The 27,952-nt window shown below is 63.7% G+C and overlaps 1 protein-coding gene across 3 annotated transcripts; it reads left to right on the top strand.

The window, feature by feature from the left end:
* Positions 1–29: 29 nt before the first annotated feature.
* On the top strand, positions 30–27,888 carry KIF9 (kinesin family member 9). Of its 3 annotated transcripts, none has more exons than XM_045578778.1 (21): positions 30–163; positions 3,358–3,455; positions 4,230–4,395; positions 7,477–7,583; positions 8,687–8,911; positions 9,168–9,251; positions 9,345–9,437; positions 11,176–11,323; positions 12,094–12,158; positions 15,118–15,195; positions 17,894–17,962; positions 18,401–18,505; positions 19,435–19,490; positions 21,518–21,608; positions 22,780–22,913; positions 24,055–24,252; positions 24,945–25,159; positions 25,779–25,955; positions 26,415–26,530; positions 26,870–26,974; positions 27,483–27,888. In XM_045578778.1, exons 2-21 carry the CDS (start codon positions 3,363–3,365, stop codon positions 27,531–27,533), a joined length of 2,376 nt encoding a protein of 791 aa, XP_045434734.1. In that variant the 5' UTR covers positions 30–163; positions 3,358–3,362; the 3' UTR covers positions 27,534–27,888. The 3 variants fall into 3 exon arrangements, with proteins under 3 accessions (XP_045434734.1, XP_036286106.1, XP_045434735.1); XM_036430213.2 differs by having other exon boundaries at positions 24,061–24,252; positions 27,483–27,886; XM_045578779.1 differs by lacking the exons at positions 24,055–24,252; positions 24,945–25,159; positions 25,779–25,955; ... (1 more) ...; positions 26,870–26,974; positions 27,483–27,888 and having other exon boundaries at positions 21,525–21,608.
* Positions 27,889–27,952: the final 64 nt, after the last annotated feature.

Here is a 27,952-nt window from a genome sequence, read left to right on the forward strand (position 1 = left end):
ACCGCGGGCTTCACTTCCGCCACCACCTCAGGACTTCCGGGACCTCCGGAAGCGGCCCCGTTGCTATGGCGACCGTGTACACAACCTGACAGCTGCGCGCGCGGGTTTTCCTTCGCAGCAGTTGCATTGGTGGTGTTGCGGCAGGGCTGCTGCCTCCGGAGCGGTAAGCAGGGCCCACGCGCCGCCGGGATAGGGTGAAGGGAGGTCGGAGAGGAGGGGGTGCACGCCGGGGCGGCGGGCAGCGGCTAGGATCCGAACATCGCTCCACCCGGGAGTTCCCCAGCATGGCCCCCCGGCCGGTGAACCCCGGGGCGGCATCGCGGGGAGCCCTTCAGGCTGGCCGAGGCTTAGAGTCTTGGGATCTAACGATCCCTGTCCCCCCACGAGGGTCCTATGTGGCGTCCGACGTGCCGAGGGCTCAAAGCTGGGGTCCAGAGGTTTCCCAGGCTCTTCTGCTCTTAACTGTTTTCTAACCGGGAGGGGCTTGAGGCTCGCCAGTCCGAGCCCTTTGCTTTACAGATGAGAAAACTGCTCCCGAGAAGGACAGGGATGGTCCTAAGGCCCATTTGCCTCCCAGACTCCACATAGGGGTCCGACAAGTTGGGTGAGAAAAGGAGAGGGGCCAGTTTCTGCGTGGATCCGAGTATTTTGTTTAGCCCAAGGCCGGGCGCGTGTGGACCCTGCACTGGGCTGGTTCGATGCGCCGCTGCAGCTCTGGCTGTGAGGTTTCCCTGAGGGCCCCGGTCTGGCGGAGCGCTGTGAGATAGGAACTCCCCTGGTGCCTGTCTGCCCAGCGTCCGCCCCCTCTGCTTTTATTGAGCCGTCAGGTGCTCGGTAGCACTTCTGTTCCTTCCACCCCAAAAACAAAGACACCCGAGCCTCCACAGCAGGGGGGCTTCCTGGTGGCCACTCAGAAATAGCTCATGGCAGCATTCCCCAGAGGACCTCAGGAGGAGGACCCCACAGAGAGGGAGGGCGTGCTGAAGGGGCTGGCTCATAGCTTCCTGAAAGTGAGCGTCCCCCTAGAGGGGCTGTGGGCCTCGGGGTGCCTGTGGGAGCGCCCTGACAATTGATGCCCCGAGGACTCTCTCAGTAGTGACCGAAGATGGACCCACACGTGGAGACTGAGCGCCCCTCTGACTTCCAACCATGACCGTCCCCACCACACACCTGCCCCGTGTGGGTACCGTTGTGGACTCTGAGGGGGGAGTTCAGATAGAAGGCAGAGTCCTGTCCCCCAGCAGCCGGTCGTGTAATCTGGGAGCTGAAACCCGCTCACATGATGTGGCGTCAGAGCGGTCACAGGCATCGTCTCAGTAAGTGCAGGGTGCACGGGGTCCCCGAGGTCTGGGTGCCCCGGGACTGCTGAGGAGGGTGCCGTGGAGAGAGAAGCAGAGAGGGCTTGCCTCTGGTGACGGGTCTGGCTCCTGGCACGCCTGGGCCGTGGGTGTGAGCACGGGGAGGGCCTTGGGAGGCACAGCAGGGTGACTGCATGTGCATGTTGGCCAACTGCATGGCAGAGCAGGGGCAGGCTCCGAGGGGAGGGCGAGGCGTGGGCGTGGCTTTGTGCGGTCTGTGGTGGGGGCTGCCAAGAGGGACCTGTGGGCACCAGCCCCCAGAGGCTGCCCCAATGGGTACCTCCCAGGAGGAGGATGGGCCCTCAGGCTGGTGTGGGGAATGGCTCCCAGCGCTTGATTGAGGGTGCTTGCTGGAGTCCAAACACACCTGCCTCCACGCTCAACTTCCCAGTCATCTCGACCAAAGTGACCTTAGAGGTGAGAGGTTCTCTTCGGTCTCTTCAGCTTGGAGCTCGTGTTAGAGCTACGTGTGGCTTCTTGTTTCTCAAGATCAGTGTTGCCGCCCGGTCGGTGTGGCTCAGTGGGTAGAGCATTGGCCTGTGGACTGGAGGGTCCCAGGTTCGATTCCGATCATAGGGCACATCCCCAGTAGGGGGTGTGCAGGGGGCAGCTGATCGATGTTTCTCTCTCATCACCAATGTTTCTAACTCTCTATCCCGCTCCCTTCCTCTCTGTAAAAGATCAATAAAATATATTTTTTAAAAAGAAGTGAATCCCCTCTGGCTGGCATAGCTCAGCGGTTGAGCGTCGACCTATGATCCAGGAGGTTATGGTTCTGTCCCCAGCCAGGACACATACACATGAACTCCATCTCTAGTAGGGGTGTGCAGGAGGCAGCTGGTCCATGATTCTCTCTGCTCATTGATATTTCTCTCTCTCTCTCTCTCTCTCTCTCTCTCTCTCTCTTCCCCTCTCTCCCTGTCTGAAATCAATAAAATAAAATAAAAATTAAAAAAAAAAGATCAGTTTGCCGACAAGGATTTCAGGACTGTCATTGGACAAGCCGTGACCTTGGCTCACCTGAAGGCCTTTCACATTCCTTTTCTAAAAATTAAAAGGTCTGAATGATGCCCGGCAGGAAAGACTCCTGCCGCCATCCTTTGAGGCATGTAGGAGGTGGCACCCTCTCCAACAGGCAAAGGAAAAGTCACCTGTTTGCTGACTCGATCTGACATCCGACAGGTTGTAACTGGGGCTGGAGTTTTATGCCCACGTCTTTGACACGAAACAGAAAGGGGAGGGCCTGCCTCTGTTTGACTTGCTTCTCTGCGTACTCATGCTGCCTTGGAGTGAACATGGTTATGAGAGGAGAGCAAGTGGCCACCACAGCTTGTGTCTGGAAGTGTGGAGGAGCACTCATGTTTTAAACATGAGTCATTTTTAGCCAGTAACACTCCCTGAACCACTCTTAGACAATACCTGTAAAATGTTACCATTCTTATTCAGTGCGCTTTTAAAAAATGCAGTAATTGCTGAAACCGGTTTGGCTCAGTGGGTAGAGCGTCGGCCTGCAGATCGAAAGGTCCCAGGTTTGATTCCGGTCAAGGGCGCGTACCGTGGTTGTGGGCACATCCCCAGTAGGAATTGTGCAGGAGTTTCTAACTCTATCCTTCACCCTTCCTCTCTGTAAAAAATCAATAAAATTTATTAAAAAAATAAAATAAAATTAGTTTTAGTGCTTTTCATGGTAAGTACTTCCAAGGAAAATACAGGGAACGAGGCAAAGCATCCGGACTCAGACGGAGCATTGCTGGAAGCCACACCTAAGACTCCGGCGGGAGGGCTCGGCCGGAGGGAGCCTCCGCCTGTTCCTTCAGCCTCTCGGGGGATGGACGGTGGACTGGGTGGGGCCCTCGGGCAGGTCCTGCGGGCGCAGCGCCGTGCTGCTCGGGGCGGGAGGGGAGGTGGCTCCTGGGACAGGCCTGCGTGGGCCCCACTGCCGCCCCTGGCCGTGGCCGGGAGACGGCGGCGGCCGACCCGCGCGGTCTTCCTCCTGCAGCCAGGATGAGCACGAGGAAGAAGGTGCACGCCTTTGTCCGCGTCAGGCCCAGCGACGACTTTGCCCACGACATGATCCGATTCGGCAGCGACAACAAAGTGAGTGGGAGCCCGGGCCTCGCCGCGGACTGAAAAGTCCCAGGTTCGATTCCGGCAGGAGCGTCTCCGTCCGCCTCCCTCGCGGGCCGGGAGCAGGTCCTGGTCCTTTAAGGGCCCAGACGGGACGTGCGAAAGGCCCGGAGGCCGGGCTCCGGGGTCCCTCAGCCCCCGTTCCGGCAGTGCCGTGGGGAGGGCACTCCGGGCTCTCCCATTCTCCGTCGTTCTGGTTAATAAGTTTCCCTTTAGTCCTGGCCGGTTGGGCTCAGTGGACAGAGTGTCGGCCTGCCAACAGAAGGGTCCCGGGTTCGATTCCGGTCAAGGGCACATGCCTGGGTTTCTGGCTCGGTCCCCAGTAGGGGGCGTGCAGGAGGCAGCCGGTCCATGATTCTCTCTCATCACAGATGTTTCTCCCCCTCTCCCTTCCTCTCTGAAATCAATAAGTATTTTTAAAAGTAATAATAAAGACCCCTGCCCTAAAGCACTTCAGTAAGAACATGGGAGAGGTGCTTGGCCCCAGCCAGAGGCCGTGGGCGGGGAGGGAGGTGCTGACGGGTCCAGCCCGGGCTGTGTGGGCGAGGCAGTAGCTTCCTCCTCCTGCCAGAGACCGACCTTACGGAGTCCGTCCTCCCCGAGGCCACTCCTCTTTTTCCCCACATCAGGCCTCAGCCACCAGCGATGTTTCTGCACCAGTTTACAGCAGTTTCCTAACAACTGTGCCTTCATCTCCCCGTCCCCCTCGCCCTCCCTCCCCATCGCCTCTCTTTTCCCACCTAGACCATCGACATCCACTTGAAAAAAGACACTCGCAGGGGAGTTGTCAACAACCAGCAGACGGACTGGTCCTTCAAGCTGGACGGCGTGCTCCACGACGCCTCCCAGGAGCTGGTCTATGACACCGTGGCCAAGGCCGTGGTGGCCCAGGCCCTGGACGGCTACAACGGTACCGGGCTCACGGGCGTGTGACCGAGGGGAGGGGCCGCACTCCCCCCCCTCCGCCCCCAACCCCCCCTGAATAAAACAGGTCCTCCCTCCCTACCCGCTGCGGGCTCAGCGGCCGCCCAGGGTGGGTGATGGGCCGGCCTGCCCTCACAGGATGTGCCCGCTCAGTTTTGAAGGCAGTGCCCTGAGGATGGACCTGATGGAGCGCGAATGTTGTGCTCTGAGCTCCCTGCCGGGCGTTCTTTCTGTCCACCGGGTCAGTCAGCAGCATCCACGGTTTATGTTCTCGTATTGGATCGTGTGCAGATACAGCGCTAAAAACAGGAGTCATGTTTGATTTTTTTTTTAAATGTATTTTATTGATCTTTTACAGAGAGGAAGGGAGAGGGATAGAGAGTTAGAAACATCGATGAGGGAGAATCATGGATCGGCTGCCTTTTGCACACCCCCTACTAGGGATGTGCCCGCAACCAAGGTAGATGCCCCTGACCGGAATCGAACCTGGAGCTTTTCAGTCTGCAGGCCGACGCTCTATCCACTGAGCAACACCGGTTTCGGCACGTTTGATTTCTTAACAAATTAAAAGCAGCTGGGTCAGGAAATGTTTACACTTGTTCGGTGTAAGATTGTTTTTGAAATCTTTTTTCTTTTTTTTTCCGTTCCCCTTTGAAAGATTTAAAAACCCTCAGACCGTATCATAGTCGGTAGACTCGGACCACCTGCTGCAGGCGTCCTCAAACTTTTTAAAGTGGGGACCAGATCACGGTCCCTCAAAGAGCTGGAGGGCCAGACTATATGAACTACTAATTCCTACTGTAACACCTCGGCTGCGCTCACTGCCCAAAAAACCTGGCGGGCCGGATCAGACTCCTCTGCGGGCGCATGTGGCCCGCGGCCGTAGTTTGAAGACCCCTGACCTGCTGGCTGCTGACTAGCATGTTCCCTGTATGCAGCTCTGAGGGCTGTCCCCGTCCCCGGGCCGCGGCTGAGCTGCTCAGTGGTTAGAGCAGCGTCCCCTTGCCGGGCTGGGCACCTCCCAGGAGCAGCCAGCGGACGTGCTGCCGCGTGGAACCACAATCTGACGTTTCTCCCTCCCTCCCCTCCCCTCCCCTCCAAAATCAATACATAAAGATGAAAACTTTAACGAAGGCCCTTGAGCCCTAACCAGTGTGGCTCAGTGGATAGAGCGTCGGCTGTGGACTGAAGGGTCCCGGGTTCGATTCCAGTCAGGGGCATGTACCTTGCGGGCACATCCCCAGTGGGGAATGTGTAGGAGGCAGCTGATCCATGTTTCAATCTCATCGATGTTTCTGACTATCTCTCTGCCTTCCTCTCTGTAAAAATCAATAAAAATATATTTTTAAAATAAAGAAAGAAAGAAGGCCCCTGAGCGGAGATGCTCAGATGCTGTGCACACCCCTGGCCACAGAGGTGTGGTCCGCACTGAGCCTGCGGGCTGTGCTCTGAGGAGGCGGAGACGGGAAGTAAGGCCCAGGTGCCGAATTTAGCAGCCGGTAAAAATCTACCAATCTGCCGAAACCGGTGTGGCTCAGTGGATAGAGCGTTGGCCTGTGGACTGAAGGGTCCCGGGTTCTATCCGGGTCAAGGGCATGTATCTTGGTTGCAGGCACATCCCCAGTGGGGAATGTGCAGGAGGTAGGAGGCATCGATGTCTCTCTCTCATCGATGTTTCTAACTTTCTTATCCCTCTCTCTTCCTCTCTGTAAAAAATCAACAAAATATATATATTTTTTAATCTACCAATCCCAGAAAGGGAGCATCTGCTTGGCAAAGGCAGGCTGGTTCCAGGCCCGGCGTCGCCTGTGGGTCTGCGTGCGCGCCCGAAGCAGCCGTGGGGAGGGGACGGGGTCTGGACAGGCCGCCCGGAGGCAGGGCAGGGCACCTGGGCCCGTGGGGGGGACTTCGGGGCCCGTGCCCCGGAGCCTGGCGGTGACGGGGACCTAACGGGTGTGAGGTGCACTGAGCCGTCCCCGAGGGCAGGGCTCCTGTGCGGGCCTGGCCGGGCCAGTCTGATTCCCGAAGGGGAGAAGGAGAATGGACCTCCTTGCGGCCCCTCTTGGTTGGGTGGGAATCTGCCGTCTACAAAGAATTCTCACCATTGCGGGGAAATGCCTCTTCCTCCCCATCCCTCCCCGGGGGCTCCAGACGCCCTTGCCTCTCGCCTGGCCAGCCCCTGGGAGGCCTCGCCCCAGCCCCTGGCCGGTCAGGGCCTTGCTAACGGAGGGCTGGGTTCTGCCCTGGCCGGTCTGGCTCAGTGGATGCAGCATCAGCCTGCCGACGGGAGGGTCCCAGGTTCGAGTCCGGCCAAGGGCACATGCCTGGGTTGCAGGCTTGATCCCCAGTAGGGGGCGTGCGGGAGGCAACCGATCCATGGTTCTCTCTCATCATTTATGTTCTTATCTCTTCCTCCCTTGCTCCCTGAAACAATAAAAATATATTTTAAAATCTATAATAATAAGAGCATAATATGCTAATTAGCCTGGACAACTGAAGGACCTTCCGGACGGACGGAGCTGGGGCTGTGAGGGCTGAGCCCCTCGCATGAATTCCGGGCCCCGGCCTCCAGTACAAACTACACAAGTAACTAACCCGTAGAAAACTCCGGAGAGGATTAACCGAAAAGAGAGAAGGGCCAGAGCTCAGCCTTTCCGGCTCCTCCCCTTCTTTCCAGAAAAGCCCGCAGTCACTCTGCTCCCTCAGACCCCCTCCCGCCCTCCCCACACCCCGTGTCCCACGCCCGCTCCGTAGAAGCCCTGGCCAGGTCTGGGGAGAGGGGCCGGCAGAGCACTCTGGGCCTCGGGCTCAGAGCATTTATGTCCCCATTTCCCTGCCCGCCCACCCTCCACGGCAGGAAATCCTGGTCTCTGCGGAGGCTCCGATGGGATGGCCACCCCCAGCCGGTGCTGACTGGTCCTAGGCCTGTGGGGGCGGGGTGGGGGGGTGGGATGGGGGGGAGAGGGTGAGATGGGGAGGGGAGGGTGGGAATGGGGTGGGGGTTGGGGAGAGCTGTCCTCGGAGCTGTTCCCTGGAGGTCACCGCCTCATTTTTGAAACATCTGCAGGCACCATCATGTGCTATGGGCAGACGGGAGCCGGCAAGACGTACACCATGACGGGGACCACGGAGAACTACAGACACCGGGGCATCCTGCCCCGGGCGCTGCAGCAGGTGGGGGGGCACGCTGTCCCCGCTCTGCCACAGGGGCTGTGGCCTGCCGGCTGCTGGGACTCGGGGGCGGCAGGATGCACCCGGGGGAGGGGTGTCCGTGAGTCAGAGGCTCAGGAAACCAGGAGTGCGGGTTCTGGGCCCTGGCCCTCGCCCACGCCGAGCCCGTTTCCTCGTCCGTCCATCTGTAAAAGAGGGTGTGGGCCGTGCCGACTGGCCTGTGGCTGCTGCGCTGGTCTGTGGCCTGTGATTGAGGCTCTGAGGCCCAAATCAGGTCCCTCCTGGCTTGAATGAGGGGATAGGGGCCCTGCAGAGCGTCCAACTCCCCCCAAAGCCCCTCGGCCATGGGAGGGAGCGGAGCCGGCCCACTCTGAGGTCTGAGTCCCTGTCTGGACTGGAAAGTGGGAAGGGAAGGAGATGGAAGGCAGGCAGGAAGGGCCTTCCTTTGGGGGTGAGCCTGGGTTTGAGGGCCCCTGTAGACAGAAGGCAAAGGCCCCCCCCCCCCAGGCATCCTGAGCTTGTACCCCGCTGTCCTGGGAGAACGGCAGCTGGTGCCGGCCCGTGTGGCTCGGCTGCTGGGCATCGGACCAGGAACCACGGGCTACCAGTTCCAATCCTGGTGAGGGCACCGGCCCAGGCTGCAGGCTCACTCCCTGGGGGAGCGGGCAGGAGGGGGATGTTTCTCTCTCTGTCGCTCTCCCTTCCTCTTTCTCTAAAAATATATGGGAAAAAACACAAGGTAGTCAAACCGGTTTGGCTCAGTGGATAGAGCGTCGGCCTGCGGACTGAAGGGTCCCAGGTTCGATCCCGGTCAAGGGCATGTACCTTGGTTGCAGGCACATCCCCAGTGAGGGGCGTGCAGGAGGCATCTGATCGATGTTTCTCATTGATGTTTCTAACTCTCTCTCCCTCTCTCCCTTCCTCTCTGTGAAAAATCAATAAAATACATTAAAAAAGAAAACGATGTGGTGACAGTAAACGTCACCCCAACAAACCGCAATGCTTCCAGGAGAAGGTCTCTGATGAGTGCCTGCGGCCCTCGGAGGCCGCCCTCCCGGCACAGCCGCCCCTGCAGCCCTGTCCGACCTCGCCGTCCCCCCCCCCAGGTGTTCAGGATGATCGAGGAGCGCCCCTCGCACGCCATCACCGTGCGCGTGTCCTACCTGGAGATCTACAACGAGAGCCTGTTCGACCTGCTGTCCACGCTGCCCTACGTGGGGCCGGCCGCCACACCCGTGGCCATCTCCGAGAACCCGCAGGGGGTCTTCATCAAGGGCCTGTCGGTGCACCTCACCAGCCAGGAGGAGGACGCCTTCAGCCTGCTCTTCGAGGTGAGCGCCGAGCTCGGGTCCTCCTCCCTCGCTCCCTCCGTCCTCCACGCGGCTTTGGGAAAGCCGTAGGAACCCCGTCGCTCCCCGCGTGTCCCAGAGCGGACCTGGACTCCGCCCCGTCTCCCGCATGGCCGGCTCGTAACGGGCCCGCCGGAAAGGAAGGCCACTGCCTGGGCGAGGCGAGGTGGTGTCCGCGGTGACTCCAGGGCCCGGTTATCACATTTCCAACCCGTCGCCCCGATTCCCTCCTCCCCAGGGGGAGACCAACAGGATCATCGCCTCGCACACCATGAACAAGAACTCGTCCCGGTCCCACTGCATCTTCACCATCTACGTGGAGGTGAGGGGGCCCTGGCCTGCAGGGCGTTCTGGCCGGCCCTGCCTCGGCCTCAGCTCAGCCTCGGCTCAGCCGCGCCTGTCCCGTGTCCCTCAGGCCCATTCACGGACCTTATCGGATGAGAAGTACATCACTTCCAAAATCAACCTGGTGGATCTGGCCGGCTCGGAAAGGCTGGGCAAGTCTGGGGTAAGTGGGGGGACGGGGGTGGGGGGCGGGGGGCAGAGGATCCTTCTCCACAGGCCGTGGCGCTGTGGCCGCCCTCGCGGTGAGCACGTCCTGAAGGAGACACAGGTGCGTGGGGTCGCGCCCGTGGCCCCGGTCACTGCTGGACCACGAGGTCCAGGAGCTTGGCGATAGCTACCGCAGAGCAGGTGGCCCTGCGGGAGGAGCAGGGACAGCCGGACAGAGGCCCTTCCCACCGGGCAGGGCTTTTCTAACATTAAAATGAGATTGTAGCTACTACGTTCTTTTAAAAAAATATTCATTGATTGATTTCAGAGAGGAAGGGAGAGGGAGAGAGAAGCAGCCATGATGAGAGAGAATCATGGATTGGCTGCCCCCTGCAAGCCCCATACTGGGGATTGAGCCTGCAACCTAGGCATGTGCCCTTGACCGGAATCGAACCCGGGACCCTTCAGTCCTCAGGCCGGCGCTCTGTCCACGGAGCCACACCGGCCAGGGCATAACCTCTAAATTTTTAACGAGGAGCCTGGCACTCAGTAAGTGATTAGTTTTTCTCTGAGTGTGAGTGTTCACAGGGGTATTCGCATGAGTATTTCATCTGAAATGTTTACATGAATGTGAGTATTAGCATAAGTATTCACTGGAGTACACAGCTGAAACTAATATAAAATAATATTGAATGTCAACTGTGATTGACAAGTTAAAAAAAATTCCTTAGCCTTAGTCTCTGTTTTCAGCTCTGTTATAAGATAGACTCAGGCTTTGGCCCTCTCTGAATGTGGTTTGGATAGTAAGCTCTCCCCTGCCCCAAACTTAGAATAATGGCCAACTAACAAGGTAGTGTGTACTGTCCTGGCCGGTGTGGCCCAGTGGATAGAGCGTCAGCCTGTGGACTGAAGAGCCCTGGGGTCAATTCTGGTCAAGGGACTGATTGCCAGTAGGGGGTGTGCGGGAGGCAGCCAATCAATGGTCCTCTCTCATCACTGATGTTTCTATCTCTCCCTCTCCCTCTCCCTGAAAGCAATAAAAATATTTAGAAAAAGTCTTTTTTTTTTAATATATTTTATTGATTTTGTACAGAGAGGAAGGGAGATAGAGAGTTAGAAACATCGATGAGAGAGAGTCATCGATCAGTTGCCTCTTGCACACCCCCTACTGGGGATATGCCCGCAACCAAGGTACATGCCCTTGACTGGAATCGTACCCGGGTCCCTTCAGTCCCCAAGCCGACGCTCTATCCATTGAGCTAAACCAGTCCCGGCTAGAAAAAGTCTTTTTTAAAGGTAGTGTGTATTGAAGTCTTTTTTACTTATATAGATTAGTATGAAGGAGTATTATGATTATACTCGTTAAAATTCTAATTTCAAACATTGTAAATTAACATATGCAACTTCAAAAGGTACATAAAAATATCCAGGTGGGAAAATACATGAAAAAAAGTTAAAAAAAAAAAAAAAAGCATTTGAAGTGCGTATGGAGGAGTGCTCTTTGTGCATCTGGGCGTGCGTCCCCATTTATGTAAATGGTCACCGGCTGTTTGCTCGGTGACTGCACAGATTGCACACGTGCACGCCTGTCCGTGTGGCTTCCACGCAGACTCCACACGGTGCTCACGGTCAGCAGCACTGCAGGTGTGTGTGGGAGTGACCGCACCTCGGGGTGGGGCCGCCCGGGCTGGGGTGGGGTGTCCATGCTCCGGGTGGGCCCGCTCCCGGGTCTGAGCAAATGGCTCTGTCTGCAGTCCGAGGGCCGGGTGCTGAAGGAGGCCACCTACATCAACAAGTCGCTGTCCTTCCTGGAGCAGGCCATCATCGCCCTCGGCGACCAGCGGCGGGACCACATCCCCTTCCGGCAGTGCAAGCTCACCCACGCCCTGAAGGACTCCCTAGGTGAGGGGAGGGGGCGGCGGGCGCAGGGGGAGGGGCCGGCGTGGCCTTTCTTTCTTTTTCTTTTTTTTTTATTGGCTTCAGAGAGAGAGGAAGGGAGAGGGAGAGAAGCACCAATGATGAGAGAGAATCACGGACTGGCTGCCTCCTGCAGCGCCCCCCACTGGGTTGCAGCCTGCAGTCTGGGTGTGCCCTGACCAGGAATCGAACCTGGGACCCTTCAGTCCACAGACCGACGCTCTATCCGCTGAGCCACACCGGCCAGGGCTGTCCTGTCCGCTGCTGCGATGGAGGCCTCGCCCCTTCCCGGGCGTGAACCTCGTGCAGCCTTTTACAGTGGCCTCAGGCCCCCCTGGCCCCTCTCCCGTCACATGAACACGTCACGCTGTCCACTCCAGCCCCCATGCCCAAGCTCCGGCCTCTGCTGGAACACCTCCCCCCTCTCCTCCCTCTCCCTCCCGGCCCAGGCGTGGCCTGTCCCTCGTCCTTCCTCCCCCCAGTCTCCCGGGGGTGAAGGCAGTGTCATCCCTGGGCCCAGGTCTGTGCTGGGCCTAATGACATCGTCGTCCCCGGCGTCTGGTTATTCACCGAGTGCGACTCTGAGCAGACCCGCCCGCCCCTCCTGATTGCCTTCCCACAGCCCCCTCCCCTGGGGAGTCAGACTTCCACATGTGGGTGTGGGGGCACCCACGGTCCATCCGTACCCGACCCCACCAGCCTCAGGAACCCCCGCACAAACCACAGGGCTCACGGCCTCCGTGTCCCTCCCGCAGGGGGGAACTGCAACCTGGTGCTCGTGGCCAACGTGTACGGGGAGGCGGCCCAGCTGGACGAGACGGTGTGTGTGGGGCCGGGGCTGGGGCCGGGGCCGGGGTGGGGCAGGCAAGCCCAGCAGGGATCCGAGCACCAGGGACCCCCGGCAGAGCTCTGGGAGGAAGGAGGCTGGTCGGCGGGGCCGGCCAGGAGGGGAGGCTGAGAGCCGGTCCGAGGACACAGGCCATGCCCGGGGGCTGCTCCTGAGCTGGCGTCGAGGAGGCCAATGCCTCGTTCTCCTGATCAACCGCAGGTTCCCGGCGCGGTCAGAGGGGCGCACACACGGATGGGGAGCGCACACGGATGGGGAGCGCACACACGGATGGGGAGCGAGCGCGCACACGGACGGGGAGCGCACACACGGATGGGGAGCGCACACACGGATGGGGAGCGAGCGCGCACACGGACGGGGAGCGCGCACACAGACGGGGAGCGCACACACGGATGGGGAGCGCACACACGGATGGGGAGCGAGCGCGCACACGGATGGGGAGCGCGCACACGGACGGGGAGCGAGCGCGCACACGGATGGGGAGCGCACACACGGATGGGGAGCGAGCACACGGACGGGGAGCGCACACACGGATGGGGAGCGCACACACGGATGGGGAGCGAGCGCGCACACGGACGGGGAGCGCGCACACGGACGGGGAGCGCACACACGGATGGGGAGCGCACACACGGATGGGGAGCGAGCGCGCACACGGATGGGGAGCGCGCACACGGACGGGGAGCGAGCGCACACACGGATGGGGAGCGCACACACGGATGGGGAGCGAGCGCGCACACGGACGGGGAGCGCGCACACAGACGGGGAGCGCACACACGGATGGGGAGCGAGCGCACACACGGATGGGGAGCGCGCACACGGACGGGGAGCGCGCACACGGATGGGGAGCGCACACACGGACGGGGAGCGCGCACACGGACGGGGAGCGAGCACACGGATGGGGAGCGCACACACCGATGGGGAGCGCACACACCGACGGGGAGCGCACACACCGACGGGGAGCGCACACACCGACGGGGAGCGCACACACCGACGGGGAGCGCACACACCGATGGGGAGCGCACACACCGACGGGGAGCGCACACACCGACGGGGAGCAACCGATGGGGAGCGCACACACCGATGGGGAGCGCACACACCGATGGGGAGCGCACAAACGGACGGGGGGCGCACACACCGATGGGGAGCGCACACACCGATGGGGAGCGCACACACACGGACGGGGAGCGCACACACGGATGTGGAGCACACACGGATGGGGGGCGCGCACACCGATGGGGAGCAGGGGCGGCAGGGAGGAGGGGACGGGAGCAGCTCCGGAGGAGGAGCCAGTCCAGGCCCCGCGTCAGGGGGAGGCCCAGGTGGAGGCCTTCCAGAGGGAGGCTTTTCGTGGAGCTGGAGAGGGAACCAGAGAGGGAGCCGGGGGAGGGAGGCGGGCGCTGAGGCCGTGGTGGCGGGAAGCACGATGTTCCTGGCAGAGGGCCGGAGGGCCCACAGGTGGCTGCCTGGGAGGGAGGCTCAGGAAGGACAGGAAGGAGCGGCTGCAGGGCCGGGGGGCGGGGCTGTGCGGGGGTGGGGGGCTGGGAGGCTGGGCTGTCATGGGCTCTGAGTTGGGAAGGGCTGTGGCTCCAGTTGTAACTGGGGAGGTCCCCCGCCACCCGGCAGGGTCACAGGTGATTTGGGGAGGCCATGGCGGTGCCCGGAGCCGGGAATGGGCCCACCTGCGGGTGCCAGCCGCCCCTCCCTCCTCGGAAGGGCCACCACCTTCACCAGGTTTGGAAGGCTCCACTTAGCGTTTTTACTTTCTAAAAAAATACTGGTTTCAGGGAAGAAAGAGAGGGAGAGAGAAACATCAATGATGAGAGAAGGTCATGGACCAGGTGCCTCCTGCCTCCTGCACACCCACAGCCGGGATGGAGCCTGACCCCGGGCTGTGCCCTGACTGGGAACTGAACCAATGACCTCCTGGTTCCTAGGTCGATGCGCAACCATTGAACCACACCGGCCGGGCCAGACATTTCGTGTGTTTTTTTGTTTTGTTTTTGTTTTGTTTTTTAATTTTGATTTTAAAATGTGGGTGTTTAGGGCACTTCACTCATCTGGTAACCCACGCAGCTCTGGGCCCGGACACCACAGAGCAGGACCCTCCTGGGGGCTCCCAGCTTCCTGCACCAGGGGTGGCTGCCCACTTCCGGGGCCCTCCTGCGAGGGGCCTGGACTGGGAGGCGGACGGCTTCCCCAGAGCAGGCGTCCGGCCCCTGGTCCCCTGGCTGCCCTCAGGGGGCGCCTGGAGCGCGGCCTCCAGGTGGAGGCCTCTGAGACGGTCCCTGCCGGGCAGTGCTCTCCTGCCTGGCTGTGCCCGGCCGAGCCCGAGCCCTAGGAGTGCCGGGCCTCGGGGTTGGGACGAGGCGGACTGGGGAGGGGCAGCTGGTGCCTCTCTTCCCGAATGCTAAAACCGCGAGGCGGCCGGGCCCCCTCCCGGACTGCGCTGCTCCTGCACGGACGTGTGTGTGTGTGTGTGTGTGTGTGTGTGTGTGTGTGGCGGCCCCAGGGAGGGAGCCTGCCCTCCCCTGCCCTGCCCTCCCCCTCCAGCGGCTCCAGCTGCGGGAATGGTCCCGCCGGAGGCCCGTGGGCAGCTGTGCCCAGCACCCTGCACGCCCCAAGCCTCCCGGACCGGAGGCACCGGCTCTGCAGAGGTCAGACCCGCCGAGGTCACACAGTGGGCAGCCCCACTGCCCCCCCGAGGTCCCTGTGGCCCTGCCCCTCCCGTCGGCTCCCGGCCGCGGGCACCCCCGCCCCTCCTGCCGCCAGGGGTCCCAGGCACGTGTGAGCCGCCGTCCTGGTTCCCCTGCCGGGGGCTCGGGGCCCCTCCTGACGTCCCTCCACGGTCCCCGAGGCCCCCACGGCCGCCGTCCTGTCGGCGTGCCCCTCTGGGTGAGGAGCGGCCCCGACAGCGAGGCCCCTGCCGTTGCAGCTGTCCTCGCTGCGCTTCGCGAGCCGCATGAAGCTGGTCACCACCGAGCCCGCCGTCAACGAGAAGTACGACGCGGAGGTACGGCCTGCGGGAGCCTCGGGGCGGGGGCACCCAGGCCTGGCCTCCCTCCCGGCTCCGCCAAAGGTCCCTTCCCGCTCCGGACGGGCCGTCACCGGGGCCCGGGCACCCCTGTGGGGCCCCAGGGGAAAGGGCGAGGTCGGGGCGTCAGAGGGAGGCCTGGCTGACAGCGGGCGGGGCGTCCGTGAGAGCCCCCCTCCCAGCGAGGGCCCGGCCCGCAAGCAGGCTGACGGGCCAGAGGGAGCGTGCAGCACCCGTGAGCCAGGGAAATGCTAATTCCCGCCTGCGTGGGTCCCCCCACCCCCACCCGAGGGCAGAACGTAGAACCTTTCTCACTGCGACTTGGTGGCGGGATTCCTGAGACGGCCAGAGGATGGTGCCCCGTGGGGGAGGGAAACGGAGTCGCAGTTACTGCGCACAGGGGCACAGGCACGCCCTGAGCTCCAGCCAGGCCGTTATGCTTTCCAGATCCTGCATCCTGACGGCAAACGCCAGGCCCTGTGGCCCTGAGAGGGGACTGGGGGCCGGGGGGCGGGGGGAACCCGTGGCTGGAGGGTGAGGGGAACAGCTTGGAGCTGGCTCTCAGCCTCGAGCAAGCTCCAGGGCGATGCTGTGAGCTTGCTGGACCACAGGCCCTTGGACCCGGCCCCTGAGCTCCTGATCGCATCAGCCTGGGGTAAGGTTTGAGGATTCCCATTTCTAGACAATCCCCACTGCTGCTGCTGCTCCCAGGCCACAGTTTGAGAACCGCTGGCTCAGGGGCTAGGAGCCCAGGCCCGGCCCTGGGCTGTCCTGGCTCAGCAGCCTGCTTACCTGCACCAGCTGTGTAGCCTCAGCAGGATCCGCACTCTTGCTAAGCTTCAGCGTCGTTATTTGTGAAATTGGGGAGTAACAGAAGCCACTCTCAATGAGGTGTGGCCTGGTCATCGGCTCAGTGGGTGGAGCATCGGCCTGCAGGCCAAAGGGTTCGATTCCGGTCCAGGGCGTGTACCTGGGTTGTAGGATCCTCTCTGGCCTGGGCCCTGGTCAAAGCACATGCAGGAGGCCACCAACCCATGTGTTTCTCTCTCATCGATGTTTCTCTGTCTCCCCCTCTCTATTCCATTCTCTCTAAAAATCTGAAAAATATCCTCAGGTGAGGATAAAAAAAACAAAACAACAACAAAAAAAAACACGTGAAGAATAACGTGAGGCCTGACCGGCCTGGCTCAGTGGTTGAGCATTGACCTATGAACCAGGAAGTCATGGTTCGATTCCCAGACGGGTTGTGGGCTCGATCCCCAGTGTGGGGTGTACAGGAGGCAGCCAATTATTCTCTTTTGTCGTTAATGTCTCTATCTCTATCCCTCTCCCTTCCTCTCTGAAACCAATTACACACACACACACACACGAATAGGGTGATGGGCAGAAACCTCTCCGCAGTGCTGCCACGAACCGGCTGTCCAAACACGTGGCCCCACGTGGCTGAGTGATACAGGCAGCAAGTAAGCAAAGCCTGACCAGGTGCATGTAGTTGAGTGGGATTGAAACCCTCGAGAACGTTGTAAACATGTTGACCAGCCCTCGCTGTGCCCGTGGCATCGGCTGTGAAATGAAGACGCGGCCGGTGGTCCGTCAGAGAGGACAGCGTCCCACCGCGACCCAGCGTCCACTCTCCTGTCTGTGTGTCCCCACCCCTCACGGCCCCCTCCGGCTCCCCAGCCCGGCCGCTGACACTGTGCCCCAGGGGGTGGAAGAGCTTCCGGACCTGCCTTGGCCTGCGGGCCTGGCTGTGAATCCACCTCCGCCAGCAGCTGAGCCTCAGGGCCACCAGGGAGGTTGGACGGATGGCCTCCCAGGGTCCGGCTGATTCTGTGAGCCTCGGGCTCAGCGGACAGCAGAGAGAGTCGAGGGCCCGGGAAGCTCTGCCGGCCGGGGCTGCCGGCGGCGCGGCCTGGCGCGGCACTGAGCCGCCCTCCGCGGTGACGGCGACAGCCTGGCGCAGGGAGGTGTCTGTGCCGTGTCCACGGCGTCCGTCCCGCCCAGAGGAGCCTCGGCTGCGGAGCGCCGCCCGGCACCGTCCGCCCGTCTGCCGCTCGGGCCCGTGTCCAGCAGCTTCTCTCCGGTCCGTCCGTCCGTGGAGGGGGTGCGGCTGGAGGCTGGCGGCCCCGGCAGATGGCCCACTGGACAGTCACCCGGCCGGAGGCCCCGGCGGCCCCGCCAGACGCCTGGCCTGGCCACAGCGTGGGTCCCGGTTCCCGCTGCCGAGGGCTCCCTCCAGTGGCCATTTTAAAAACACATTTTTAAATTGATTTCAGAAAGGAAGGGAGAGAGAGAAACCTCAATGATGAGAGAGAAGCATGGATTGACTGCCTCCTGCACGCTCCCCACTGGGGATCGAGCCCGTACCCGGCAGTGCCCTTGACCAGAATCAAACCCGGGATCCTTTAGTCCACACGGGCCAGACGGAAGTTGGGTTTTGGGGGGCCCTCGGTGCCTGTGCCCACTCTGTTCTGTCTCCTCGGAGAGGGCTGCGGAGGCCCCTCAAGCCTTACACTCCCGCCCCCTGTGGGGGGAAGGCACTGCGGGGCGGGAGTTGTCCAGGTGTAGGGATCAGGCCATGGTCCACCGGGAGCGCTCGGTCTGACGGGGGGCGGGACGGGCTGAGGGGGCAGCCGGGCCTCTGACTGCCCTCTCCGCCCTCGCTCTTCCCTGGCAGCGGATGGTCAAGAACCTGGAGAAGGAGCTGGCGCTGCTCAAGCAGGAGCTGGCCATCCATGACAGCCTGGTACGGGGCTAGGCTGGGGCAGGGCTGGGGGCACCGGGCCAGATGGGCAGGGGCGCGTCATCAGGGAGACTCGGGGAACCCCGAGGGGGGCCCGGGATGCCTGGCGGGCAGGGGGGCGGATGGCCAAGGAGCAGAGGCAGGCAGGCGGCAGGAGGACGAGGGGCTGGGGCCGGCGGACAGGATGGTCACGGCCAGGGGTGGGGCAGGCCGGGGTGTGGAGGGTGGCAGCACGGGGCAGGGGTGCAGGGCCGGCCCGGGGGATGCTCGGCCTCCAGGCCCCATCGCCCTCCCGCCCCTCCTCCTAGGATCCTCCAGCAGAGCGCCCCCTCCCTCACGCCCGCTGTCCCTCACTGACCAGAGCCCCTGCCTGGGCCAGCCCCCCGGCTGATGCAGGGAGAGGGGCTGGCATGGTGGCCGATCGCCTCCTCCTCCTCCCAGGCCAATCGCGCCCACGTGAGCTACGACCCCATGGACGAGGTGCAGATCGCCGAGATCCACTCGCAGGTGCGGCGGTACCTGGACGGGACGCTGGAGGACATCGACGTGAGCCGCCCCCGGGACCCCCGAGAGGGCGCAGGGGGCGTGGGGGGCCCCGGCCTCCAGCTCGGTTCCGGCTGCGGGTGCCGCGCGGCCAGCACTGAGCAGGCTGCAGCACGCAGGAGCAGCCTCGCGGGGCCAGGCGGGCTGAGCCGCGGTCCCATCCCGCCGCTCTCCACTCTCCGTGGTGGAGCTCGGTCCCGGGAGCCTGGCCTCCTCAGCGGGAAGGCCGAGCCCGGCTCCACGGCTGTCCTGGAGGTGGAGGTGCCGGCGGGGCGACGGCCAGGCCGCTGTCCGCACGGAGGCCCGGTGGGCCGGGAGGGAGGCTGCTGCTGCTCTGCAGCACAGGCGGCCAGCTCCAGGGGGCTGTCTGCGCAGACCCCCCCTCACTCCCGTTACTGGGGCAGCTGGGGGCTCCCGGCCTCCCCAGCAAGGGCGGCCCCAGACCGGCCCCGGCCAAGCGCACTGCTTGTGGGTCGGGCCCGAGGGAGGGAGAGAGCGGACCTGGATGTGTCTGCACCCTCAGGCTCAGGGTGGACCTGAGGAAGTGGAGGGCTCGGGACAACATGTTTTATTTACCGAGGGAGGCCCCATCACAGAGGAGGGCCCCTCGGGGGGCCGGGACCCACGCCTGACTCTCAGTGTCCCCAGCCCCCGCCTCTGTCCCCTCTGGGCCCTGCCTGCACCTGAGCGCACAGCCTCCTATCCGGCCCAATTTGCATATCACCTTCGTTAGCCGGGCTGCTCTGGGAACCTTCAGAACCAGAGCCATGTTGTTTTCAGGAGACGTCGCTCGGTCTGGAAGGATGACCAGGTGCCCTCTGTCCTGCGGGCTGTGGGCCGCCCCTGGCAGAGGGGCCGTTTGATTGCTGACATCAGACACAGCTGTTAGGAGGGGCCAAGGCCTAACCCGCCCTCTCTCCTCTCCTCTCCAGGTCATCAACCTCCGGCAGATCCAGGAGGTGTTCAACCAGTTCCGGGTGGTTCTGACGTGAGGGCCCTCCCTGCCCACCCGACTCTCACCAGAGGCGTGGACTCTGCCCCGGCACCCCCGCCTCCGCCGTGGGATTGAGCCTGTGCCCGTGCCCCGTGCCGTGTGCCGTGTGCCCCGTGCCCCGTGCCGTGTGCCCTGTGCCGTGTGCCCCGTGCCGTGTGCCGTGTGCCCCGTGCCGTGTGCCGTGTGCCCCGTGCCGTGTGCCCCGTGCCCCGTGCCGTGTGCCCCGTGCCCCGTGCCCCGTGCCCCGTGCCCTGTGCCCTGTGCCCTGTGCCGTGTGCCCCGTGCCGTGTGCCCCGTGCCCTGTGCCCCGTGCCGTGTGCCCCGTGCCGTGTGCCCCGTGCCCCGTGCCGTGTGCCCCGTGCCGTGTGCCGTGTGCCCTGTGCCGTGTGCCGTGTGCCCCGTGCCGTGTGCCGTGTGCCCCGTGCCGTGTGCCCCGTGCCCTGTGCCCCGTGCCCCGTGCCGTGTGCCCCGTGCCCTGTGCCCTGTGCCCTGTGCCCTGTGCCGTGTGCCCCGTGCCCTGTGCCGTGTGCCCCGTGCCCCGTGCCCCGTGCCGTGTGCCCCGTGCCCCGTGCCGTGTGCCCCGTGCCGTGTGCCCCGTGCCCCGTGCCCTGTGCCCCGTGCCCTGTGCCCCGTGCCCCGTGCCGTGTGCCCCGTGCCGTGTGCCCCGTGCCCTGTGCCGTGTGCCCCGTGCCGTGTGCCGTGTGCCCCGTGACCCGTGCCGTGTGCCGTGTGCCCCGTGCCGTGTGCCCCGTGCCCTGTGCCGTGTGCCCCGTGCCCCGTGCCCCGTGCCGTGTGCCGTGTGCCCCGTGCCCTGTGCCGTGTGCCCCGTGCCGTGTGCCCTGTGCCCTGTGCCCCGTGCCCCGTGCCGTGTGCCGTGTGCCCCGTGCCCTGTGCCGTGTGCCCCGTGCCGTGTGCCCTGTGCCCTGTGCCCTGTGCCCCGTGCCCCGTGCCGTGTGCCGTGTGCCCCGTGCCGTGTGCCCCGTGCCCTGTGCCGTGTGCCCCGTGCCGTGTGCCCTGTGCCGTGTGCCCTGTGCCCCGTGCCCCGTGCCGTGTGCCCTGTGCCCTGTGCCGTGTGCCCCGTGCCCTGTGCCGTGTGCCGTGTGCCCCGTGCCCTGTACCGTGTGCCGTGTGCCCCGTGCCGTGTGCCCCGTGCCCTGTGCCGTGTGCCGTGTGCCCCGTGCCCTGTGCCGTGCGGGGCCAGAACCAAGTGCTCAGGATGTGCCCAGAGCTCTGAGACCTTCCCACCCTGCCTGCCCTGCCCTCCCTTCCTTCCCCTCCCCTCCCCTGCCCATCCCTGGGGGAAGCCCCTAGGGCAGTGGTCGGCAAAGAGCATGAAGGAGGCTCACAGCTGCGTGTGGCTGACCACTGCCCTGGGGGACAGCCCTCCAGCGGCGCCCAGAGAGCGTGTCTCTGTGGCTGTGTCCTGAGCTCATCCCTGGGCCAGGAGCTCTGAATGTGGCTACAGCCCCCTCAGCAGCATTTGTTTGGGTACACACATCCCTTCCCTGGGGCCCAATGGCTCAGGCTGGGCGGGCGGGGTCACAGAAGCTGGCCACATGATTCCAAAGGGCCTGCGAGAGCTCTGCCTGGTGTGGCTCAGTGATAGAGCGTTGGCCTTCAGATCCTGAGGCCCCGGGTTCGATTCCGGTCAAGAGCACCCACCTCGGTTGCAGGCTCCTCCCCGACCCAGGCCTGGGTTGGAGCTTGTGCAGGAGCACGTGGATGTTTCTCTGAGTCCCCTCGCTCTCCGCTCTCTGAAAACCAGTGGGAAATGTCCGCGGTGGGGATTAACAACAGCCATAAACCGAGGGCTTGTCGGAGACGGGACCCTGACGGAGAGGGGGGCCCACAGGCGCAGGCTGCGGGCGCGGGCTGGGCGCACTGCACCGAGGGAGCTCTCCCTGAGGCCCAGGTCATGGGGAGGCTGGGCTCCTCCCCCCCACCCCCCGGGGCCGCCCCAGCCCCTGCCACTGGGACGCACTGGGGTTTGGTGCAGCCAGCTGAGGGTTGGCTCCCTGCAGCCAACAGGAGCAGGAAGTGGAGTCCTCCCTGCGCAGGAAGTACACCCTCATAGACAAGAACGACTTTGCAGCCATTTCTGCCGTCCAGAAGGTGAGCACTGCCTCCTGCTGGCAGCCTTCCCGGCGGGTCGCTTATCCCGAGACCTTTCCAGGCCCAGGCGCCCAGGGGCAGGGGCAGAGGGCAGAGGGGTCACGGGGCAGAGGGCAGAGGGGTCATGGGGGGTGGGGGCAGGAGCAGAGGGCAGAGGGGTCATGGGGGGGCAGGAGTAGAGGGCAGAGGGGTCACGGGGCAGGGGCAGAGGGGTCATGGGGGGGCAGGAGTAGAGGGCAGAGGGGTCACGGGGCAGGGGCAGAGGGCAGAGGGCAGAGGGGGCAGAGGCAGAGGGCAGAGGGCAGAGGGGTCATGGGGCAGGGGCAGAGGGCACAGGGGTCACGGGGCTGGAGCAGAGGGCACAGGGGTCACGGGGCAGAGGGCAGAGGGCAGAGGGGGCAGGGGCAGAGGGCAGAGGGGTCACGGGGCTGGAGCAGAGGGCACAGGGGTCACGGGGCAGAGGGCAGAGGGCAGAGGGGGCAGGGGCAGAGGGCAGAGGGGTCACGGGGTAGGGGCAGAGGGCAGAGGGGTCACGGAGGGTGGGGGCAGGGGCAGAGGGCAGAGGGGTCACGGGGCAGGGGTCACGGGGCAGGGGCAGAGGGCAGAGGGGTCACGGAGGGTGGGGGCAGGGGCAGAGGGCAGAGGGGTCACGGGGCAGGGGCAGAGGGCAGAGGGGTCACGGAGGGTGGGGGCAGGGGCAGAGGGCAGAGGGGTCACGGGGCAGGGGCAGAGGGCAGAGGGGTCACGGGGGGTGGGGGCAGGAGCAGAGGGCAGAGGGGTCACGGGGCAGGGGCAGAGGGCAGAGGGGTCACGGGGGGTGGGGGCTGGAGCAGAGGGCAGAGAGGTCACAGGGCAGGGGCAGAGGGCAGAGGGGTCATGGGGGGTGGGGGCAGGAGCAGAGGGCAGAGGGGTCACGGGGCTGGAGCAGAGGGCAGAGGGGTCACGGCGGGATGCGTCTGTGGGGCTCACAGTGTCTCCAGAATGGGGACAGGGGTCCCGGGAGCGGGCTGGGACCAGGCTGAGGATCCAGGGCCTGGCAGGAAGCCCACGGGACTGGATGTGGGAGGGGACAGCTCGCCAGGACGGCCTGAGCTGACCACCAGTGCTGAGGGCTCCACGTGCCCCGAGCCTCAGCCAGCACCCTGAGCTCTGCTCGGCGGCCCGTGTCCAGGCAGGGCTTATGGATGCTGACGGCCACCTGGTGGGGGAGACGGACGGACAGGGCTTTGGACTTGGCGTTGCCTCTTACTCCTCCAAACCCGGGAAGAAGCCCAAGTCCCGGCGGATGTGGAAGGAGCAGTTCAGGTGAGTGACGCCCCAGGCGGCCGCTAGCAGCCCAGGAGCTGGGAGCTAATGCCTCCAGGTCACCGATGGGGAAACTGAGGCTCGGGGAGGGGAAGTCACTTCCCAGGTCACCCTTCTGCTGAGTCTAGCAGAGTCCGAAGGAGAAGCCGGCTGGCATTGACCTCTCCTGCTCCATGTCAAACCCTCCTCCCCAGGCCCCATTTCACCTCTCGGGCAGACTCCATGGTGGGTGCGAGGGGGGGAGGGTGCAGGCTGTGAGGAGGCAGACAGGCTCCTCCGCGCCCTGTGGGAGGCGGGAGGCTCGCTGGCCTTGGTCTCCCATCTGTGAAATGGGAGCCGCCAGCCCGGCCTGGAGCTCAGAGGTTAGACTTCGTCCTGATAACTGAGGTGGCAGGTTTAGTCCCCAGTCAGGCACAGACAAGAATCAGCCAATGAGTGTGTAAATAAGTGGAACAACAAACGGGTTTTTTCTTTTCTCTCTCTCCCTCTCTCTCAAACCAATAAATAAAATTGTTTTTAAAACAAAGTGGAATAGTAGTAACCACAGCAGTGTCGTTGGCGTTGCCGTGAGCAGAAGTGAGCGATGCTGTCCCTTGTTACTGGTACTAGCGCTCGGAGAGGATGTGCCCAGCACTGACCACAGAGTTGGGGACCAGGCGTAGCTCCCTCCCGCCCCCGTCTGCTGCCATAATGGGTGCACTCAGGTGGACAGAGCTTCCCCTCCCCCAAAGCACGATGCTGGGCACAACCTCCGGGCGGGCGGGCGGACCGGCGGCAGCGTCCCGGCTGGGAGGGCACGGTGCGGGCAGCAGAGCAGGTCCCGGGCTGGTGCCCAGACAGCCCGCCTGGTGAGGCTCAGTGGGTCCTTCCCCAGCGGATTCCACTTCCTGCTCAGCTGGACACAGGACGGCCCTGAGAGTGTGGCCCCAGCTCCTGCGGCTCCGGCTCCGGCTCCGGCTCCGGGCGGCCCCTCAGGCTCACTCCAGGGAGGGAGGCTCTCTCCTCTGTCCCCCCACCTGCACGGCTCTGGGTCGTGCTCTGTCCTTTCCGGCGGGGTCAGACGGAAGCTGGTGGACGGGGGCTTCCCTGGGAGCGGGCTGGGAACCCGGCCTGAGCCTGGGTCCCCGCCCTCTCCCTCCAGCGCCAGCGCCACGGCCAGGAAGGAGGGGGGCAGCAGCCCCATGAGCGGCAAGGATGTGGAGGCCTCGACCTCCAAGACGCAGCTGGCCCCGCTCTCCAAGGACGTGGACGTCAAGGACATGGTTCTGCGGGACCGGGAGACCTCCAACATCGACACCCTGCCCCCGGACTCCCCCAAGGAGGACCTCCGCCCGCCCAGGTGACCGGCGGGCCGAGCGTGACCCCAGCAGAGTCCCTGGGGTTGGATGGGGGCGGGCAGACCCCGCGGCAGCAGGGCGAAGGGTCCGCAGGGCCACCCGCCCCTCCCCTCTCCCGGTGAGAGTCCAGGAGCCCGTCCTGAGGACGTGGACAGGGATTCATGCAGAGGGCAGAGGGGTCACGGGGCTGACGTGAACAGCAAGCAGCGCCATGAAAATAAAACACCCGAGGGTGACGGGAGGGAGAGGGCTCGGAGGGAAGGAGTGCGTGGGGACCCCCCGGCCCCGCTGTGACCGCGTCCGTCTGCAGAGGAGCCGGCGCTCGCCTGTGACGAGGCCTGCTGCTCCGTGTGCGGGTCTCTCCCCCTCCCCCACCTCCGCGGCGCGGAGCGCAGGCTGGAGCTCGCCTCTCAGTAGCTGGAGTTCTCAGAGGTTTTGATCGCAGGAGAGGATGCTCCTGAGGAAATGAGAGGTGCACATGACACGGCTGCCCTCAGGCATTTAAAACTGGGCCGGAGAGGTTCGCTGTGGGTTACGCACCCCTTCTGTCCTCGGTTCGGTCAGTGGTCAGTGCCCTCCCACCGTCCGCTCTGCCGGGCGGTGCCCGGAGTCCTGGCCTTGCTGCACCAGGGCCCCAGGGGCGACGGAGGGAGTGCCTGTGGCTCCCAGACAGCTGTCCCCCCGCTCCCCGCAGGCCCGTCACCCCCCCCTCCAAGGCTGTGGCCTTCGAGGACTTTAAGAACGAGCGAGGCAGCGAGATCAACCGCATCTTCAAGGAAAACAAGTCTATCCTCAACGAGCGCAGGAAGCGGGCCAGCGAGGCCACCCAGCGCGTCAACGCCATCAAGAGGGAGATGGACGAGGCCAGGGAGGCGCTCAGCGCCCAGAAGGCCGTGCGGGAGAGGCAAGGTGCAGGAGGGGGGGCGGACTCAGGGATCAGTCTTCCAGTAAATGTCATGGTTTGTGTTTTTAAAACAAAAACAGCCGAAACTGGTGTGTGGCTCAGGGGATAGAGTCTCGGCCTGCGGACTGAAAGGTCCCAGGTTCAGTTGCCTTCAGGAGCATGTACCTTGGTTGTGGGCACATTCCCAGCAGGGGGTGTGCAGGAGGCAGCTGATCAATGTCTCTCTCATCGATGTTTATAACTCTCTATCCCCCTCTCTTCCTCTTTGTAGAAAATCAATAAGATATATTTTAAAAAATAATAGAAATGAAAACAAAAAAGATGGACATCCATGTATTGAGATGCTATTGAGCATTTCCACGGATGGGGTTTAGGATTGTGTGGCACACGGGCCCTCCTGGTCCTGGAAATGCCGAGTGGCCCTGCTCTGAGCGCCCTCTTCCCGGGACGTGTCCTGGCAGCGGCCCCCAGGGCCGTGCCCGCCGCGCAGTGCCCGCCCCCCGGGCTCCTGTCCGGGGCTTTGAAGCGCTCCCCTCTCTGACCCCTCGTCCCTCCTCGCCGCAGGTGGCACCTCACCCGGCCCCCTCCCTCCTCCCTCCTCCCGCCTCCCTCCTCCCTCTGCAGGCGAGTACGAGAAGAAGGGGCTGATCATCATCGACGAGGAGGAGTTCCTGCTGATCCTGAAGCTCAAAGACCTCAAGAAGCAGTACCGGGCCGAGTACCAGGACCTGCGCGACCTGAGGGCTGAGATCCAGTACTGCGAGCACCTGGTGGACCAGTGTCGCCACCGCCTGCTCACAGGTGCCACCAGGGAGGGATGGCCATCGAGGTGCGGGCCCGCAGGGCAGGGCAGGGCAGGGCAGGGCCACCCCTGGTTCTGGAAGCAGCCTCACAGCTTCTCTCTGGCCCAGGGTGGCTCCGTGGTTGAGCAGTGACCCATGAACTAGGAGGTCACGGTTGGGTTCCCAGTCAGAGCTCAGGGCAGGGTTGTGGGCTGGATCCCCAGTAGGAAGCGTGCAGGAGGATAAAAATAAATATATTTTTAAAATATATTTAAAAAATTAAAAACAAACCATGGGTCTTAAAAGGGAGAGCTTCTCTCTGGCAGAGGCAGGACCGGGCAGGGCCTGCAGGGTTTGTTGATAGGATTGGGGGGGCAGGAGGCAGATGGAGGGGGATGTGGAGCAGAGAGTGGCAGGGTGAACCTCTGAGGAGCACAGCCTTTGCCTGCAGCCTCAGAGTCGGCCCCTCCTCCTGCAGAATTTGAAATCTGGTACAATGAGTCCTTCTTCATCCCCGAGGACATGCAGGCGGCCCTGAAGTCGGGCAGCAGCATCCGGCCAGGCATGGTGCCCGTCAGCAGGATCGTGTCTCTGGTGAGTGCCCTAGATCGGGGTGGGCGCTGGGAGGGGGCCAGTGGCCGGTGCCTCTTCTGCCCACAAACGTGCCATGTGTGGGCTGCACCCAGCTGCTCCCACAGCTGCCCAGGCAGGTGGGAAGCCACAGGTCTCTGCCCGGGTTACTGAGGGTGGGCGCACAGATGTCCCTTTTGGGTGGCCGCCCTGCCCAGGGGCAGGTTCAGGGCATCTGTGATGAGGCTGGCCGACAGGCCTGAGTGTGTGAGCGGCCAGCTGGGGCTGCCTCCTGCTCACCACAGGCCGGGCAGGGGCAGCCTGGCAGGCCAGGCTGCAGGATGACCGTGCGTTGGGCCCCAGGGAGAAGACGACCAGGACAAGTTCAGCCAGCTGCAGCAGGACGTGCTGCCCGAGGGCCCCGAGTCCATCTCCTTCTACAATGCCAAGGCCAAGAGGGAACAGAAGGTACCTGCTCGCGGCTCCAGGCGGTGGGCCTCGGGACTGGCACCCCCCGCACCCAACTGCCCACCTAGGCAGGGGAGGAGCGTCCAGCTGGGGCCAGTCACCCAGAGGCACAGGCTGTGGCCGGGCCTGGGCCTGCTGTGCGCACTGACCACTCCTGCCAGTCACCCTGTGCCGGCGCCTCCGTGCTCAGTCCGTCAGTGGCCATCTCCACCCTGACAGACCGCGCGGGTGCGCGTGCCGTGCCAGGCCGCCCGCCCGTCACGCGGGCCCCAGGGAGGAGGAGGAGCGATGCGGCAGTCTGTACAGAGAAGCCGCCTCGAGTGCTTCGTCTTGCACAGGACGCACCAGTGTGTTTGCGTGTGTCTGAGCGTGTGTATATGTGCGTGTGTGTCTGAGTGTGTGTGTGTATGTGTGTGTGTGCGCACGCGTAGGCAGGAAGGAGGACGGGGATGCAGGTGGGTGGCGGCTGAGCCCTAACCAATCCCTCCCTCCCCTCCTCCATGTCCAGCACAGCTACTTGAAGTCCACGATGGGCCTCCCGAGGGCGCAGAGGAGATAGGGGCCCCGCGGCAGCGCCCCCTGTCTGCTCCAGCGGAGCTGCTCAACTACCTGCCCAGTTCTGGCCAGTCTGCCCCAGGCTGGGCCCTCCCAGAGGGCACGCCGGGCCTGCCTGCCTGCCGGGAGGGACGTCCCCCAGAGGATGGGCCTTCCAACACGACACCCCTGGCTTCAGTTCCGTCTCATGCAGGGACAGATAAACAGCTTGTCTGGACTGTGTGCCTGTTTCCTGCCTGGGGGCTCCTTCCCGTACAGGAGGGGCGGAGCGGGGTCTGCAGTCAGAGGAGAGCGAGTAGCAGAGCCGACTCCGTGCAGGCCTTTGTGCCAGCCAGCCTCCCCTCTCCTGCAGGGCCAGGGGGTCATGGCGGCTGGAGGCCTGGCTCTCGGCCCCTCGCGGCAGGCTCAGAGGCCCTCCTTCCT

Source organism: Pipistrellus kuhlii, unplaced genomic scaffold, assembly GCF_014108245.1.
Source record: "Pipistrellus kuhlii isolate mPipKuh1 unplaced genomic scaffold, mPipKuh1.p scaffold_m20_p_103, whole genome shotgun sequence".
Lineage (NCBI taxonomy): Eukaryota > Metazoa > Chordata > Mammalia > Chiroptera > Vespertilionidae > Pipistrellus > Pipistrellus kuhlii.

What these genes read in the sequence shown, in the direction of transcription:
- KIF9 (XM_045578778.1), top strand. Translation starts at nt 3,363, where the DNA reads ATGAGCACGAGGAAGAAGGTGCACGCCTTTGTCCGCGTCAGGCCCAGC. An exon ending in CAGTTCCGGGTGGTTCTGAC is followed by an intron (nt 19,491 to 21,517) that starts GTGAGGGCCCTC and finishes GGCTCCCTGCAG; the next exon opens with CCAACAGGAGCAGGAAGTGG. An exon ending in GAGGACCTCCGCCCGCCCAG is followed by an intron (nt 24,253 to 24,944) that starts GTGACCGGCGGG and finishes CGCTCCCCGCAG; the next exon opens with GCCCGTCACCCCCCCCTCCA.